Source organism: Panthera pardus, unplaced genomic scaffold, assembly GCF_024362965.1.
Source record: "Panthera pardus isolate Hobbes unplaced genomic scaffold, ASM2436296v1 HiC_scaffold_25, whole genome shotgun sequence".
NCBI classification, from domain to species: domain Eukaryota; kingdom Metazoa; phylum Chordata; class Mammalia; order Carnivora; family Felidae; genus Panthera; species Panthera pardus.
This window is the reverse complement of record NW_026526821.1, coordinates 69,052,190-69,070,224: the sequence shown is the minus strand read 5'-3', so window position 1 is coordinate 69,070,224 and position 18,035 is coordinate 69,052,190. Positions and strand designations below refer to the sequence as shown.

General features: G+C 36.7%; 1 protein-coding gene across 21 annotated transcripts in view; it reads left to right on the top strand.

Moving 5' to 3' along the window:
• Positions 1-18,035, top strand: part of NRXN1 (neurexin 1) — a 1,129,526-nt gene that overhangs the window by 495,329 nt on the left and 616,162 nt on the right. For all 21 annotated transcript variants that reach the window (XM_053890675.1, XM_053890679.1, XM_053890684.1 and 18 more), the window contains 2 exons: positions 9,497-9,880; positions 16,349-16,552. In XM_053890675.1, the coding sequence (XP_053746650.1) occupies positions 9,497-9,880; positions 16,349-16,552 (588 nt within the window). The remainder of the gene's footprint in view (positions 1-9,496; positions 9,881-16,348; positions 16,553-18,035) is intronic.

The following is an 18,035-nucleotide window of genomic DNA, read 5'->3' as shown; positions in this document are numbered from 1 at the left end:
TAATAGCTCTCTTTTAGTTGTAATGCAAGTTTGTGAGGAATTCACATTACTTCCTGAAAGCAGTTTACACAATATAAGATAACAGGTGCTGCCCTTTTTTACGAATACAATGCCATACTCCAAGCCCACTTGTCAAAAAAAAAAAAAAAAATGCAGTGAGGAAGTGACACAATTGTTAGAGAGCTGTGGCAAGCCTGGTACCAAAATGACAAGCTCTTAAGAGAACAGAGCTGCTATCCTCACTTATTCATGAGAACCCTGTATCATTTAGCAAACACGTAGGTAGAAGGAAAATTAATCATAGGGAAGCCATTCACTCCTTTCTACAGACTGGGATGTGCAGCCACAGTAAGCATGCAGTGACAAGGAAGATAGTCGCCAGCACTGCCCATGTTTCTGACAATTTGCCCGTCAGTCCTTTGCTTAGTAAAAGATTGGTATAAGAGCCCCTTGTTCAATGAGAAATATTGCCTACAGATGAAGACCTTCCTGGAACTTGATTTTCAGCACCATTAATTGTGTTAGGCTATATGACCCCTCTTCCATTCTGTGACATGGGAAAGAAAGAGACACTTTAATCCTCCCACTTTGCCTGCTACTTTTGGCCACAGCCTGGCACACTGTAACTCCTTCCATCACCCACTTAGTCTGTGACCAGTGACATGGGACCTAGTGGGTTGAGCCATGAATGGCATTTTCAGATGCTGCACTCGACTGGCAAAGGAGGAACCATACAAAGTGCAGGCATGATTTCCTGGATCAGAGTGTATGATTTGAGTGCTGCAGAAAGGCAATATCCTCAATGGGTAGCTTAACTACTTAACAGAGCAAAAACCCCTAAGTTGCTGAGTTAATGAATCTGATTGAAGAGGCTCATTACTCTGCAAACTTTGTAGGACTTAGAACTGAACATTTCCTTACCAGCCCCTCTTCCCTTTCTAGAGTTCCCCTTTCTCTCTCTTTTGCTCCCAAATTGAACATAAAATAACTGTGTCCAGGTAGTTAAAGTGTGAATTGTGCTAAAATTAGACTGAAGTTAATGACTGTTTTCTTGGGGCATGAATATTGTTTAAATTTGTGTTAAGCTCTTTGGCTCAGTCAAGGGTATCCTCTCAAGCATTTTTATAGCAAACTGCCAGTTTTTTTTTTTTTCAAACCATCATTTCACATTGAAATCAAAGAGAAAATTCATTATTATTGTCAAATTCTGCTTGTATACAGCAGAGTAAAGCAGATTGTATCAGTGGTTATTCATGGGTAAGCCTACATTTAACAGCTAAGAAACCATTGATATTTGAATTGAAGTCATAGAGTTCCAGTTTAAGAACTAGAAATTACAGTGGGAAAGGCACAAGGCTCTCTCCCGAGCACATAATTAGAGGTTTATAGTAATCACTGTTTGATGTGAACAGCACTTTCTAGCTATCTATTACCAGCACTGATTTCTGTGTGCACCATTCATGAGTCACCACACTGAAACATTTCTACTTGAACAACCATTAGACGATTTCTCTGTTTAGGTCTTGATTTAAATTTGCTCTTTGACTATAAACATTCCTCCCATACCTCTACCTAGTAGCTTGTTGCAAACACTGAAATAGTTTTAAGCAATTTTATAATATTTTTTCTATAAATGTCTATAAGGCACTACACATCAATGGTAAAACTGAAGCACTTTATCAATAACATATTAATTATTTGACAATCCTGATGACTAGATGGAGCCAATTTTGCATAAAATAGATTGTTTTATTAAACTGATGCTTATATTTCTTTATTTTGAACATATTTAAAAAGAAGTCATAGATTTTATTTCCCCCCAAAATATTTTGAGTGTTGCACAAATTCTTCGAGTCCTTGTTAACATGTGCATATATATTTTACATATGACATACTTAGTTGCCATTACTATATAATAAGCATAATTCTTCATTGTAAGTATGATCATAGTAGACAGGTATAATTGACCGGTTATAAAGATATGAATATTCAGGCTTCTATAACGATTAAATTTTCTATAATAAATGAATAAACATTTGGATTGTAAATTGGCATCTCATATTGGCAGAGCTATACAGGTAGCATTCCATATCCTGTGATATTAAATATCTTGTAGACAATTACTGACTGATTATTTTATTTTTTATTTTTTTTTAATTTTTTTTAACGTTTATTTATTTTTGAGACAGAGAGAGACAGAGCATGAACGGGGGAGGGGCAGAGAGAGAGGGAGACACAGAACCGGAAGCAGGCTCCAGGCTCTGAGCCATCAGCCCAGAGCCCGACGCGGGGCTCGAACTCACGGACCGCGAGATCGTGACCTGAGCTGAAGTCGGACGCTTAACCGACTGAGCCACCCAGGCGCCCCCTGACTGATTATTTTATACATCAGTCCTATGGGCTTGGTAAATCCATCAAACCCAGAGAGATGGAACCTGCTGTCTCAATCTACTTAATCTCCTTTCCTGGCCCAACAGTGTAAAGGGCAGACCCTGGACTATGGTGTTAGTTGTACCATGGGACCCTGACCACACCCAGCAGCAGTGACAATCATTGTGGGGTGTTGAGAAGAAACCTTTGGAAATTCTGCACAATAATATTGTAACTTCAATATTTTAATCATAAAATATGCTACCAGATTGATGTTTACAGCTGTCCATCATTGTGTTGGATAATTTTAAAAATTTGTGTGTATACATATGTTACTATGAGTGAGTATGTATGTTGGTATATGTGCATGTGCTTAACACATGGCATGTACATAACATATAAATATAAATATATGCGATCAGTGAAAATGTTCAGGCAGTTCAAAAAGTGCGTAAGAGTTTTCACATGTCACACACCCCCCTCACTAGTTCATTCCCTCCGTCATAGGTAACCACTAAAATAATTTGATTTTGATAAATTTCCATGTATTTTCCTTTGTATCAATATAGCTATACATACATTTACATATATAAAATAACTGTGTGTGTATATATATATATATATACACACACAAGACCATTCTTCATCAATTATCAGGTAACTTAAAAAGCCTACTGAAAACTTTTTCTGAGCCATTATTCATAGTGACATCATGTATCCTAGTTTGAACATATCAGTGTGTACTTAGTCCTTCTTTTGTTGATGAACATTTGACTTTTTACTTTTAAAAATTTCACTGTTTGAAACTAATTTAAAAAGAAAATTTTCATGTTAGGTCTTTGTGTATATTGATCAGAATTTTTATAGGATAGATTCTAAGAACTAGAATCACTGGGCCAATTGCATTTTTAATTTTGAAAGATAATGACAGGTTATTTTGCTAATCGGCTGTTGTTTTCCACTTGTCCATAGTACACGATGTGCCCTTTTCCTCCTCATTATTTCCCCTTACAGGATATTATCAAACTTTTAAATTTTGTTCCAAGATTTATTTTTTCATATACTGGTTTAATTCTTGAAATTCCTGGCTCACAGCTGAATCCAAGTAAGCAGAAAACACATAGGAATAAGCAGAAAGCAATATTAAAATTGTATTTTTCTTTTGTTTTTAAATAAATTTATTTCACTCCCTATTATAAACCTATCACATGATATTATGTTTTTAAAAGACACAGAAAACTGAAAGAAAACCATTCACTCATAATCCACTCATATCCAAAACTCCCATTGTTAATATTATGGTTCATTTTTTTATCTTATTAGAATTCTATAGTTTGCATTTTGCATCATACCATGTAATTGATGTTTCATTCTACTTTTATCACTTACTTATATCGTGCCTTGTTACTGAGTTTGAATTTGTTAATACAATATGAATTTGACAAATAAATTTGTAAGTTTGTGGAATCTGATTCTCTTCTGCAATGAGAAAATGAAGCAGAATTACAGAAAAATAGAATTTGTATGTAACTAAAATTTATTTTAAGTAGTAATTTAAGAAAATTTTATTCAAAAAGGAACCTTTTTGACTACCAAGTCAATTCCATTATTTTTCATAACAGCCACATTGAGGCCTGGTGAATCCAGTATGCGTCCAGGTTGCCAGCTACTTAGTTACACAAAAGCTAGAGTATGAAAGTCGGTTTCCTCTGACCCGGCAAAACCATTCTCCATTACAGCACACTATTTCCTACCTCCCATTTCCTGGTCCCTTAAACTTTTGCAGTAATTTAGAGCATAAACCAAATTTTCTTATTTTTAATCTCCCCTTCAGTCCATTCTTCTTTTCACCCTGAAAACTAATCTTTAGGAAGTGAAATAGCCAAGAAAAATTAGATGGAAAAAAAAAAGTGGAAACTAATAGGTTATAAATACCAGATGAAATTGGAAAGCTGATTTCCATTTTTATAAACTCAGAACTGTTCTCAACAGTTTTTCCCCTTTAATGTGTACTTTTGCATAAAGCATGAATTCATTAGTAATGCTTCATGAATATTCTTAAATAAATATTACTTTGTCTATTTATCACCTTTGTCTTACCCTTTGCATATGCAACAAAAACAACCAGGTTAAATATTAATATAAGTTAGTGTGATTTCTATATTAAGATTATAAAAGTCATACAAGTGTATAGAAATATATTTATTTTTTAGCTGAAATTGCATTTCTTAAGGCAAAATAACAAGGTGCTTTGGATTCTTAAATATTGAAGCATGAAACACTGATCCAAATAAGTCCCCAAATTCCATCTACCAATTTTAATAGCTCAAATATAGCAATGTTTACATAAAATGTAATTTGCCAAAAACTTTAAATGTAATTATAGTGAAAGAAGGTGAAATGTATGGAATAATCAAGCTATTCCAAGAGAACACATGAATGGGTGTAATGTCTGGAAAAAGATAGAGGGATAAACCAATAATATACCTAGATTTTTATTCTCTTAAAACTTTATTTACATGTGGTCCTAACTCAGCGTTTTGAAAATTCTCCTATTCTATTGATATATACAGCTGTAGCAACTAGTCAATTGTCTCTAATTATCAATAAACAAGGTTTAAGTATTTATTTTATGTTTTCTTGGTAACCACCCCTTTTATAACTCAATTGTAATGAAATAGACACTTAGGAACCTTAATATCAAAATTTCACTATGGTCATATGTATGTGTTAAATTGGTATAAATAAATTTAGTGGTTCTGTGATGAGTCTTTCGCTTAGGTGAAAATGCCCTTTGATTCATATCAATAATAAAATCTGTAAGGAATTTGGGATTCAAATCGCTTATCAGAAATGTGTATACTTCAGGACATTTGCATATGTGTGGGCTAAATGGGACATAAATAGAAATATAATAGAAATAGAAATATTAAAAAACAAAAATATAATGTAAATATCTGAGTTTTACTCAGTAATAACGTGTAATTATTATTCAAGTACAGTTTTTAGGGGCACCTGGTGGCTCAGTCAGTTAAACGTCCAACTTTTGGTTTTGTCTCAGGTCATGATCTAACATTTCAAGAGATCGAGCCTCTGTGCTGACAGCACTAAGCCTGCTTGGTATTCTCCCTCCTCTCTCTTTCTACCCCTTGCCTGCTCACACACTCACTCACCCACTCTCTCCTTCTCTCTCTCTCTCACTCAAATAAATAAACTTAAAAAAATAATTAAAAAAAATAAATACAGTTTTTGCTTTGGGAACCTTCAGAATATAAACATAATTGTTTCCATTCCCACATAAATTAAGTTCTATTCTCTTTCTTTCTTGCCATCTTTTAAACAAAGACAGTCTAAAATATAAGTGCATATGCATTGGCAAAGCCTGTAGAGAGCATAGTAGTTGATTTTTAGTCATGGTTGTCTCTATTATGTTTTTATTGAAAATATTCTAATGAATGATACCTGATATATGCATGTGTTCGGTGTAACTTCTTACCTTGAATCCAGAGCTAAATTAAAGTTCTAGCTCCTCCTGGATTGTATTTGAGTTGAGGTTAGGATTATATTCCTTTCACCTTCCCTCTGATCTTGCATTACGTCTTCCCATGAGACCTCTAAAATTATCTCTCCAAGGGACAATGAGGCGCTATGGGGAAAGTATCCTTATCTTTTATGATACTAACTACTCAATCATTAGTTTTTGAACTGTGGGTTACAGCCTGTTAATTGGTCCTGAAATCAATTTGGTGGGTCATGTCTAGCATTTATATTAAAAAAATTATATAAGAAGAAAATCAGAGTGCCTCAGAAGTAATAGAACTATTCACCGTGTGTGTGTGTTTGCGTGTGTGCACTGGGGTGTACAAAAACCGTGGATTGATTTAGGTGTTGTGATCAGAAAACTCCAGGCTAATCACAAAATTACAGTGAATATCTTACTCTGGCTGCAACAAGCATATTTATAAAAACATATCAGAATTTTCTTATAATACTTTGTTCAAAGCAGGCACTAACACACCATAGATAAAAATAGGGAGACCCAGTCACCGTGTCCCCACGCTCAATTTCTGCGGGATTGTGTGAAATACCTGTCAGAATGAAGACACCATCACTGTGGAGACTACATAGTGTACTGAGCTGTGCGGTCTCTGTGGGGCAGATGAGAGAGTGGGTGTTATGCCAGCCCCTGAATCCCTCATCTCAAGAATCCTCCAGGCACCCTCTTGGTGCAGACTTCTCACACCACCTGTAAGGGCAAGACAGCATTTCCAAGTGTTTTTATCTCCTGAGCTGAATCCATCTTGTTCCATGAATAACAAGGTATATGGGAAAATTACATATTTTTTTTCAAATGTAGCCCACTCTTGTAAAACTTTGTTGTTATTCACTTGCTCTGTGTCTCCTAACAATTGTCTCTCAATATCATATGTTCATTTCTAAGAAGCCTTTTGAACTAATTAGAAAACAGGGAGTGGAATCCATCGCCCTTTTGTCTTAAAACACAGAAATCACCGGGCACCTGGGTGGCTCAATCTGTTAAGAGTCCAACTTCGGCTCAGGTCATGATCTCGCAACTCGTGAGTTCGAGCCCCGCATCGGGCTCTGTGCTGACAGCTCGGAGCCTGGAGCCTGCTTCAGATTCTGTGTCTCTCTTTCTCTCTGATCCTCCCCTGCTTGCTCTCTATTTTTCTCAAAAATAAACAAAAAGAAAAAAAAAGACAGAAATCACTGTGTTCATTAGATACAATTTCTTGCTTAAGAAAAAAATATATATGTATATAATATTAATGTCCACCTTTCCTTTTGTCATTAATACTCTTGCTCATCATTTAAAAATTTTTTTTCTAAGGATTTTCTGGGATCTGTGTGCTCCTAAATGAGTTTTCTATACACTTGCACAAATATGAACTGTAAAAGTGAACGCTTCACCCTTTTGCCTTTTTGCTGCCTCCTTAAGAAATACCTGCTATCCTCCCCCTTTGGAAGGCCAAAATAGCAATGCTTTTGAGTGTTTCTCCCCTAGGAGCTTTCTCTATTTCTTTCTGTGGAAGTCTAGAGAGACAAATGTCCTCGTAATAACTTGGCTGCCTGTGCATTCGGCGTCAGTGGCTTCTATGCCCTTCTCTCGCACAAAGACAGATCCCATTATGCTGCCTGTATCGAGAAGCGCCCCTTCTGCTGGGATTTGGAATGCTCCTGAGCACAGCACGGAGGCCAGCAGCCCTGCATCCTCAGTTACATGCACGTTTCACATTCATCATAGGCCGTATTTTCACCTGGGGGTGGACCTTAGGTTTTCTGTGAAAGAACTAAAATGCATCATCCTACCTGTCCTCTACCTCTACTAGACTCTGCCTTTCTGTCCCTCCCTCTGTACCCCATCTTCTGTCTCTTGGCCTTCTTTGTGTGCCTGCTGCCCCCCAAATCCCTGAGACTCTATGTCAGCAGCGAGCATGGCACCAGACATTTCTAATCTACTTTCTCTCTTAATACTCTACCTCTTCTGCTTTATGGTCTAGACCTGAAAAATTAAGCTAGGACAATCTGGTAACGTGTAATGGGGTGTCCTTTTCAGATATTATGTTTGCGTTTTTACAGAGATCTTTCTGGAGATAAAATATTGGTGGAATTTTGAGTAATTTGGTGGTACATGGTGGAAATTATAATAAAAAACTGCCTTCTGTCTTTCATTTTTTTTCTTTAATGGGTTCCACATTTTTTTTCTATGATTCTCAATTAAGTCCATGCTAATGTCTACCTTTTCTTCCTATGCTTAAAACCAGCATTCCTGTATATTTGTGAACTAATAGATTTATTTTCCTCTTACATTTGGAGTGAGGGGGGTCAAAACAAAACTGGTAGATTTAGATGATTAACTAACTGGAATTAAAAATTTTTAAATTTTTTTAACATTTATTTATTTTTGAGACAGAGAGAGACAGAGCATGAACGGGGGAGGGTCAGAGAGAGGGAGACACAGAATCTGAAACAGGCTCCAGGCTCTGAGCTGTCAGCACAGAGCCTGACGCAGGGCTCGAACTCACGGACCACGAGATCATGACCTGAAACAAAGTCAGCCGCTTAACCGACTGAGCCACCCCGGCGCCCCTGGAATTAAAAATTTTTAAAAAGTAAACAGCCAGTTTGACTTGGTTCTTGTGATGAATCATGACACACATTTATGTAATGCTTATTATAAACCAGATACTTTACTAATATTATTTTATTTAACAGAGCAACAGTAAGAGATATGCCAAATTATTACGCCCATATTATGGATGAGTAAACCAAGACCATAGAGTTTATCAATAGATTGATACAGCCGAGAGTGATGAAGTCAAGTTTTCTTGTTTAAGTTTATTTATTTATTTTGAGAGAGACAGAGATAGCATGAGCAGGGGAGGGGCAGAGAGACAGAGACAGAGAGAGAGACAGACAGAGAGAGAGAGAGAGAGAGAGAGAATTGCAAACAGGGCATCGAACTCATAAACTGTGAGATCATGACCTGAACTGAAACCGAGTTGGATGCTTAACCGACTGAGCCACCCAGGTGCCCCTAAAGTCGAGTTTTGACGTAGATAATCTGTCAGACTGTTGTGTTCAATAAAAGCAATCAAGTCAGTTAAAGGTGGGGCCATACAACTTTTTTTGTTGTTGTTGTTAGTGTGCAGCTGCATACCAGCTTTGAAAATGAGCACTAACGAACGTGAATCTGACTTTATTCAAAAGAGTAATGTAGAATGTCAACTTTGTCTCTTTCTTTCTTTATTGACTGAACTATTGGAGAGGGATATAGAATGCCAATTACTCTTTCTTTCCTTCTTTTTTTTAATCTTCCTTTTCTTCTTTTCTTAACTGTTAAAGGCTGACAAACACTCTTTTTGGCTCTACACTTTGGTTTCCATTCCTAAATTCAAATGGAATCATTTTAATTACAGTCTGCCTTATTTCTACAGATTACTGTTCACTCCACTGGGAAGTATAAGGCACACCAGTAATAGAAACAAAAATCAGAAACATCTTTCCTCAAGGAGTGTACCCTTAAGAAGGTGAAAGAGAGAAAGGGTGATTTTTAGAACATGTTGCACTCTGTAAAGACCTGTGTGTTCTCTTGTCTCTGCAACAGGTACCATTTCTGTCAACACGCTGCGCACGCCCTATACTGCTCCTGGCGAGAGCGAGATTCTGGACCTGGATGATGAGTTGTACCTGGGGGGCTTGCCAGAAAATAAGGCTGGCCTCGTCTTCCCCACCGAGGTGTGGACTGCTCTGCTCAATTATGGCTACGTGGGCTGCATTAGAGATTTGTTCATTGATGGCCAGAGCAAAGATATCCGGCAAATGGCTGAAATTCAAAGTACTGCTGGAGTGAAGCCCTCCTGCTCAAGGGAAACAGCAAAACCGTGCCTTAGCAACCCCTGCAAAAACAATGGCATGTGCAGGGATGGGTGGAACAGATATGTCTGTGATTGTTCCGGAACAGGCTATCTTGGCAGGTCCTGCGAGAGAGGTAGGATTCTAAAAACCAAGAAGCTGACTCCCCTGAGACGAAAAGTGTATTAAATGTTGACCTCAAACCTTAAACTGACCATGGAAACGTAATGTGTGCTCTGCAGAGGTAAACTGCAAGCCTAGCAGCCACCTCTGACGTATTACTGATGAGTCCTAAATGATTTTCAGAGGGCCTGATTCTGGGAAGACACAGCTTTTCAGTATGTTGCAGGAATAAATATTTGGGTCTTTCGTATCCTCCAGAGTATGGGCCTAAGATGTAGAATCGACAACAACTGCTTTCCCTTTTGCCTAGTTTTTAAGTTCAGGAAACCAGAAAGTAAAGAAGGCATGAATTAGAGATATTTATGGCATTTAGTGCTAATATCTGTGCCAAAAACAAAAATAGCATTTGAAGCAAACTAAGTTGTAAGTTGCAGCTTCTATTAGCCCAGCTCGTTTCACTTCAGTCAACTTACTGAGTTTGAAATTTAGAAAGTAAGGTGACTTTCAATCGTCTAATTTACACCAGCATTTAAAGATAACTTCAAAGACACTTACCTTTGCCTAGGACCTAAGTGATCACAGAAGATTTATTTACCCGTGTGATATTAACACTTTGTGTGTCCGTTGAACTTCTGAGCAGCTGCCTCCCTTTCTTCTCTAGTAGGAAGCAAAGCCACACTTTTTTTTTTCTTTCCCTCTCCTATAAGAAGGAGAAGAATAGGGATTAAAAGAAGAATGAAGCGTGGGAGCTACCACTGTTCTTCTGCAGAGCAAGGGGGGAAGAGCAGAAAAAAGAACGCCCTTCCATCGACTTAAGAGTTTCAGATAAATGCTTTATCATTATACCCACTGGCAATCATTTTCAATATGGGACAGAAAAATCAATATGGAAAACTCTTGACGAGTCGTTCCATTGTCCTTTCATGCTCCAAATAACATTGCTTGTATTAGACATTTAGTCTGAAATACCTGGCCTCTGTTACTTAAACCATGCACATTTAGTCTTTCTTTTCCCCTTTAGTCCTGAAATACTTTAATTTGTTTAAGCTCACACTTCCTAGGGAGAAAAAAATAGTGATTTCCACAGTCCAAATTTGAACAATGTGACTTCCGTTCTTTATCTTCATAAAGAGGTTCATCAGCTTATCAGTTCTATTAGTAACATTAATCAATATAAACTTAAAATAACTTAATGACCTAATAATCTTAAATTACCTACCAAATACAATCACTGTTCTGCCCTATACAGTTAGATAGGTCAGTAGATAGGTAAGTATTTTAATCACATAGATTCATTCTTTCTCCTAGTACCTAAGTGCAGTTCCTGTAAATTGTCATTAGAGGTTAGCTGTTTCTCTGTAGTTTCACTTGTAAGGTGTATATTATCTGTGGATTCCTTCTTCTCATTTCCCCGTCTAATTTCAGTTTATTTGTTTCTATAGCTTGGTCTTTAAAAACTGCCGAAAGGGGCCAATAACAACCACCAAAAAAGGCGACAAATCTCGTAAGATCTATTACAAGTTAGACATAATGCGAGATTAGCGGAGCTGTATGATTTAAGCTTTGTTTTCCTTTTAATCACTCAGAGAGCTGCCAGTGACTCTGAGGCCTCCTGCTTAAGTGAAGGTGGAGAAGAGTAGAACTGAACTGTCGGTTCAGTTACAAAAGCCTTTGGTTAAATGTGCACGGTGTACCACCCTGTGGCAATACCCCGCTACTACATAAGGCAGAAATAAAAATAGAAATTGTCAAGCTTCCTGAGCCAGAATAAGGGAAAGGAGATATTTATATTTTGCAATAATTAGAAGGAGGGGTGGCAAGCATATGTAGATTTGCAAATGAGAATTTAATAGCAAGCTTCATCACTGGGATGCGGCATACAGTTTTATCTGACAGGTGGCTAGAAATTTCTGCGCATTTCTTTGTCTCCACGTTGGTTGTCTGTTGAAGAGAAAATGGTCATTTTTGTATGATGTTTGTTTCTGGACTACCCGGCATATTGTTAGAAGTCTTTGTTTTTCAAAATTAATTTTCTTGCTAGCATTATGGTATCTCCTGAGCACACTGGTGATGTGGAAAGCTTGTCATGCTTAATACCACAGAATCTGGCTGCTGTCCAGTTCCCAGTTATGCCCTACTTCAGTCAACACATGATCGTGTCCAACCCCTGGGGTTTCCAATTCAAAAGAAAGAACTTTGACTGTGATTCTTCTCCAGATAGACTCTGATCACATATGGCTGTTAATCACATAAGAGTTGATTGACAACATTTGAAATTTAAAATAATAATAATAATAGAGGTACTAATGAAATCTATCTTACTCTTAGTGAGCAATAATTGATAATTTATAAAGATTATTGTTCAAAGTAATTAAAAAGTGTGTTCAAGTCCTTGGACCATGCAGCACAGGGAATGATATTGCAATCACATTACAATAGGAAATTTTCATTCTGCATTAAGTAAGCAAAGGAATTTATAAGAAAGAACAGAGTATTTGCTGACTTAGACAACGAGGAAATAGTATTTTAAGTGTATTGATCCCATAAGGGATAGTAATATAAAAATAACGTTCAATTGGACACAAATTAAATTCAGCATTTTCCCTCCCACTTTATTTTGAATAAAGCTGAGAATTTGTGGAGACTTGGCCGAACAGAAATTATTCTTGGTTATGTGTACATGTTATAATCAGAGGTCTGCTTTATACTTGTTTGTTAAAACTCTAACAGATGGAGGGACAGATGTCAGAGCAATATAATTTGGCTCCCTGTCTGATTTTCATCGTTGCGCACAATATGTGACTGCCTTTCGGCAAAACTGGGCCCAGGTGTACATTTTAGACAGGGAGAAGGAATAATACAGAAAAGCAAATTTATCAAACTTAACGACAAGGGGGAAGGAGATGCAGGAGACAAAGCTGAAACTTTTTTCTTCCCCTGTGGGAAGTATTGTATTGGAATTAGCCTTTTAAAGTCCTCGTTTGTGTTCTAAGTGGTAAAATGATTTTACTAATATGAAAGGATGCTGCCAAATAGCATAACCTTCAAATGTCAGAATGCTGTTTACCATTTATTTGGCAACTCTAGACTCCAACCTTGTGCATTTTCCACTTCTTGTCTAATTAAACATTAACTCTAATTATGAGGACTCATTTACGTGTTCATCTGTCATTTATCAACAAGTTATTTTCACATTGAGAATTATTTAACCTGTACTCAAGTTTTATTACTTTGCTATGTTATTTCATCCCTGCAGTTTTTTTGGAGAATGTTATAGGCTAATGATCCTGATTATTGTTCTACTTCAGATTGTATTTCATACTATATTCATGATCCACTGTCAGCCATCTATATTTCTAAATAGTTTTTAATCAAATGAAGCTACATTTTATAGATTATAAATCATTTTTAAATGTGATTATTGAATAATAGAGACGGCTTTACACAGTAAATGAATAGAGGAGAAAAACTAACAACAATTTTCATTCTTTTATCAATATGATACCAAAGTAAATGGGCAATTCATAATGGTTTTTAAATGTCTATTCAGGTGTTTGTTACTCTATAGATATGGACGATGTTTAGCTATAGTTTAGGGAAGTAAGTAGTAAAGATCACATTTCTTTTATGATTATTCAAGAAACACTTTTTTTCCAGAGTTCACCACAACTTTATAATGATGCTTTAATTATTTTTTTAGTAAACTACTAGTAGCTTTTTTTTAAGGAAACTTCTTATCTAATAATAAAAATATGTGTTACAATATAGAAACTCTATATTTTAAAATATTTTAAAAATCCTATTAAGATCATATTTTATTTTCTCAAAGTCAGGTCAGTGCCTAACCACAGAACTTGTATTTTGATAAATGGACCTGATTCCTAGTCTGTCTTCTGTAGCACAACTATGTCCTTCAAAGTATAATTTGGCCAATATTTTGTTCACATACATTATCAAAATTAGATTCCACTTACAAGAGGCAGAGTAAATACTTAATTTCTTTAGTATTCTTAAGTTCGGGGGAGCATTTATGTAAGCTTGATATCCAAATTGAAATAAGCACTTTCATACATCTTGAGTATCAATAAGTACTTCAATTAAGTACTTCGTGAGGCTCCCCTGTGTGCCTGGCCCTTTTCCGGGCACTCAGTTGCTGCTAGAACAATGTATAGGACAGCCTAACCTCTGCCTTCATGACACTTAGTTTCTAGAGGGTGAACAATATACAATATACAAACAAATAAGAAATGGTAATTTTTGAAAAAAATTGGTAAGTAGATACAGAATAACTGGAGGGGGGATCACTGAGGTGTAGAAGGGACCTCTTGAAGTCACATTTGACTGGAGACCTGAATGTTAAAGGAACCAACCGTATAAAGATTTGGGCTTATGCCTTCTAAGACAGAGGGATCCACAAGTGCAAGTCCTTGAATGAGAGATGAAATCCGTGTGACTGGAGTTTACTAAACGAGTAGTGCAGATGCTGAAAGCTGATGCTGTTGAGAAGGGCTGGAGCCAGATCACAGAGAACATTCTAGGTAGAAAAGGAGTATAGCTTTTGTTCCAACTGCAGTAGGAAATAATGGTAGGAGTTGGGGGACATAGTTTAAGCAATGTAGGGATATAGTCTAATTTGATTCTTTAAAAGTTAGCTTGGCTGCTGTGTATAGGAAGAAAAAGTAGAAATAAAGAAACAAATGAGAGAGCTATGCTAGTTGGTCTAGGTGGAAGATGAGAGCAGAGCCAGAGGTACTTAAATGGTAAGGTAAGCGAGCAGTTCAGGAAATGGTTTGGATTTAGAGCCTACAAGACTTGCAGACTCTCACGTAGATTGGGCATGGCAGAGAGATTAAGAGAGAAATCAGAACAGCTAAATTCTGAGCAATGAGATTGTGCCATTTACTGACACAGAGAACATTGGTGAAGCATCTTGGGGAATTGGTTCATTTGGGGAGTGCCTATAGTATTCAGACTAGAAATATTAAGTGAGCAATGGATGAAGGGGCTCAGAAGTCAGGGCTGGTAATAAATCTTAGGGGGAATTGGCCAAGATCTCTGAAGTGAAGGGGTAGGTAGAAGAGAAGAACACCAAGGAGGGAGACCCGGAACCTTCCATACTTTATCAGTTCTGGATGTGCATTCAGTCTCATGATGACAACTAATGACTAAAGTCCATCCGAAGAAATATTTGACTCTCCTGACTTTTTGAAAGGCAAACTTGCAAAACTACAACTCCAGAATATACTCTTAATTAACAAACACAACTGTATCAGTAAAGCTAATTGTTGTGCCCTGTAAATAGGTGAAATAATGAGAATTTCCTAGTTCGTTTTAATTCGAGGTAGCTTTTCTTTTATTAAACGGTATTCTGTGGTATCAAAACCAATGAGAAGCAGAATTACTCATACTTGTTTTGCAATCTTCCACCACCATATGGTGTTTAACATTAAAGGATACTGACCATTTCTTAAAGCAGTCAATTTGTGATCAACAGTTTCTGCTGTGCTCTTCTTTATGTGTTTAATACAGTAGTAAGCACCTTCTGTCTTAAAGCAATCCACTTTAGTTTGGTAGCACACACCCACGCAAGCTCTGCAGACCCACCCCATGCTTACTCAATATCACCAAAGTACATAGTTATTGACTTTTGGTGATAGCTTAACATTTTCAGAACACCAGGGTAGTGCTTACAAATGATGTTGCCAGTTACGCCTTACTTGTAAAGAAACCTTAAAATGAATTTTCAGTTTGTGTGTTTGTAAAACTTAATTGCCTTGTTAAACATAGCAACAGAAGAAGCATTGCCTGTTGTTTGGACATGCTATTTTTTCCTCTTTTTTTGAATATTACTTTTGGTAAAAGGTTGACCTTATTCCTATACTTAAGTCATTTCTTTTTCTTTCTTCTTCTTTTTTTTTTTATCACATTCAGGCAGAGATTATGAAAGAAGGTAATAGTAACTCCTTTTAGAATCTTGGACTTTTTGGGTAGGCGAGGGCCTTAGAGACCCTCTCATTTTGCTGATGAAAGATTTGGAGCTAAGGCAAATTTCATAGAACAAGTCAGTGGCCTAGCTGTATACAAACATTTATTAAATAATTGCTAGTGCTTCAAACCAGTCTTACACTGCGGCTATGCACAAAAGAATGTGATCTCTACCCTTGAGAAGGGAAACACATACATACACTTTGACAATCCCAAATGACTCCTGCTACAGATAGAAAGTGCTATGGAAACAAAAAGGGAAGTGCAGCCATCCCTGTGTCTGTACACTAGCAGATTCTTCACAGAAGTTGTCTTTACTGTGACTTTTCTTTTGGGCTTAAAAAAAAAAAAAAAAAAAAAAAGCTCATTTCTGAGGATGAGTTGAGTTTCTAGTGTTGTGTTCTATCTGGAAGCCATTGTGGGTCACACTTTTCCTTTTCAAAGTGTAAATGCACGAAACTGACCAAGAACTTTTATATTCATTTCTCTTCCATAGAGGCAACGGTTCTGAGCTACGATGGGAGTATGTTTATGAAAATCCAGCTCCCAGTGGTGATGCACACAGAGGCTGAAGATGTGTCCTTACGGTTCCGATCACAGCGTGCATACGGCATTCTCATGGCAACCACTTCTAGAGATTCAGCAGACACCCTCCGCCTGGAGCTGGATGCAGGGCGTGTGAAACTGACGGTCAATCTAGGTAACAACTTGCCTTCCCCCATAAAACTAATACTGTTCACTTTTTGTTCAGTTTTGCCTGCAAACATTTATCAAGTAGCCTGTTTTGCCATGGAAAGTTATAACACTTAATGGTCTCATGTTCATCATTTAATTTAGGTTTTGGGGGCATCTTTTTATTATTTTCATTTTGTTTAACATAATTTACCATTTTGTGATTTCTACCACTGAGGGTTCTTAAAAGGGAAGCCATATGTATCAAAGAGGTTAATTGAAAATATAAGTTATTAGGCTTGAAGAAGCCTCAATTTCGATTGTTATGTTTACTTACAGTCCGATTTGCTATAGACCGCATCCCCTTTCAGATAAATAAAAATCTGCCTACTTTTACTTAGATAACATATTTACAAAATATCAAATTTCTACTTTGTGATCAACAAGTTGCTTTGACTCTACCCTCTGGGCTTCTCCTTTGAATAGTGACCTTTGTGGTACCCCATCTTTTCTGTTTGGAAATACTGTGTGGTGATATTTTGCTATCAAACAGCAATCCACAACCCTTCAATGCCCAAAGTCTGCGGCCCGTAGCAAACAGCCATGAGAACACTAAAAACACAGACTCTTCTACAGAGAAATAATGCTTTCCTGCTTAATTGTAGCATTAGGGAAGAGTTACTACAGTAAAACCTCAATAAGCTGTATGAAATACGGGGGAAGGCTAGGCTGAATTAAGAAAGAGTCTGAATTGTAGACTTAAAAAATTTACACAGTTTTGTTTTCAATTACATTGAAAAACACAAATTAATAGCTAGAAAGGCTTAGTAAGGAAAGGTTTTACTAGGCTGATTTTAACGGGTGGATAAGAGTTATCCATAATTAGGATGTTGTTTCATGCAAGTTGTGCAGTCAGCATACAGTGAAGTACTGGAGATCAGTTTTCTTCCTGAACTTGGTTGTTTACAACTTGTTTGTTTAATTTTTCTCAGGCAATCTCTGTTCTTACCAAAGAATTATAAATATTCTGCCCAATAAGTTGCATTATTATCATTAACTCCAGGAGGAGTACAAATTAATGAGGTTTTACTGTAATTCCAGGAAGTGCTAAACATGCACAATAATACATAAATGGAGAAAGAAAAATAAAATTTGAAACCTAGATTTACAAAGAGAGTAGTAAAATGTGATGAGCGTAAGGCATTTGTGGAAACCTTACCTACATTTTCAAATTGTGCTGGGCAGAATGGTAGCTCATAAAATATAAAATTATTTCAGTGATAGCTTATTACATACAATTACATTCAATTAATATTAGTTAAATTAAGTTAAATTAAAAGGGTGTTTTTTAAAGACCACTGAAGAACACACTGCACTCATTTACTGTTCTGTTAGAGTTCCCTCTAGTGGCAATGATAGGTTATTACAACAAATCAAAAGAAATCGCCTAATAGCAGTAAAGGGGCTGCTAACCAAAGTGGAAACACTTATGGGTATTTTCCAACAGCAAA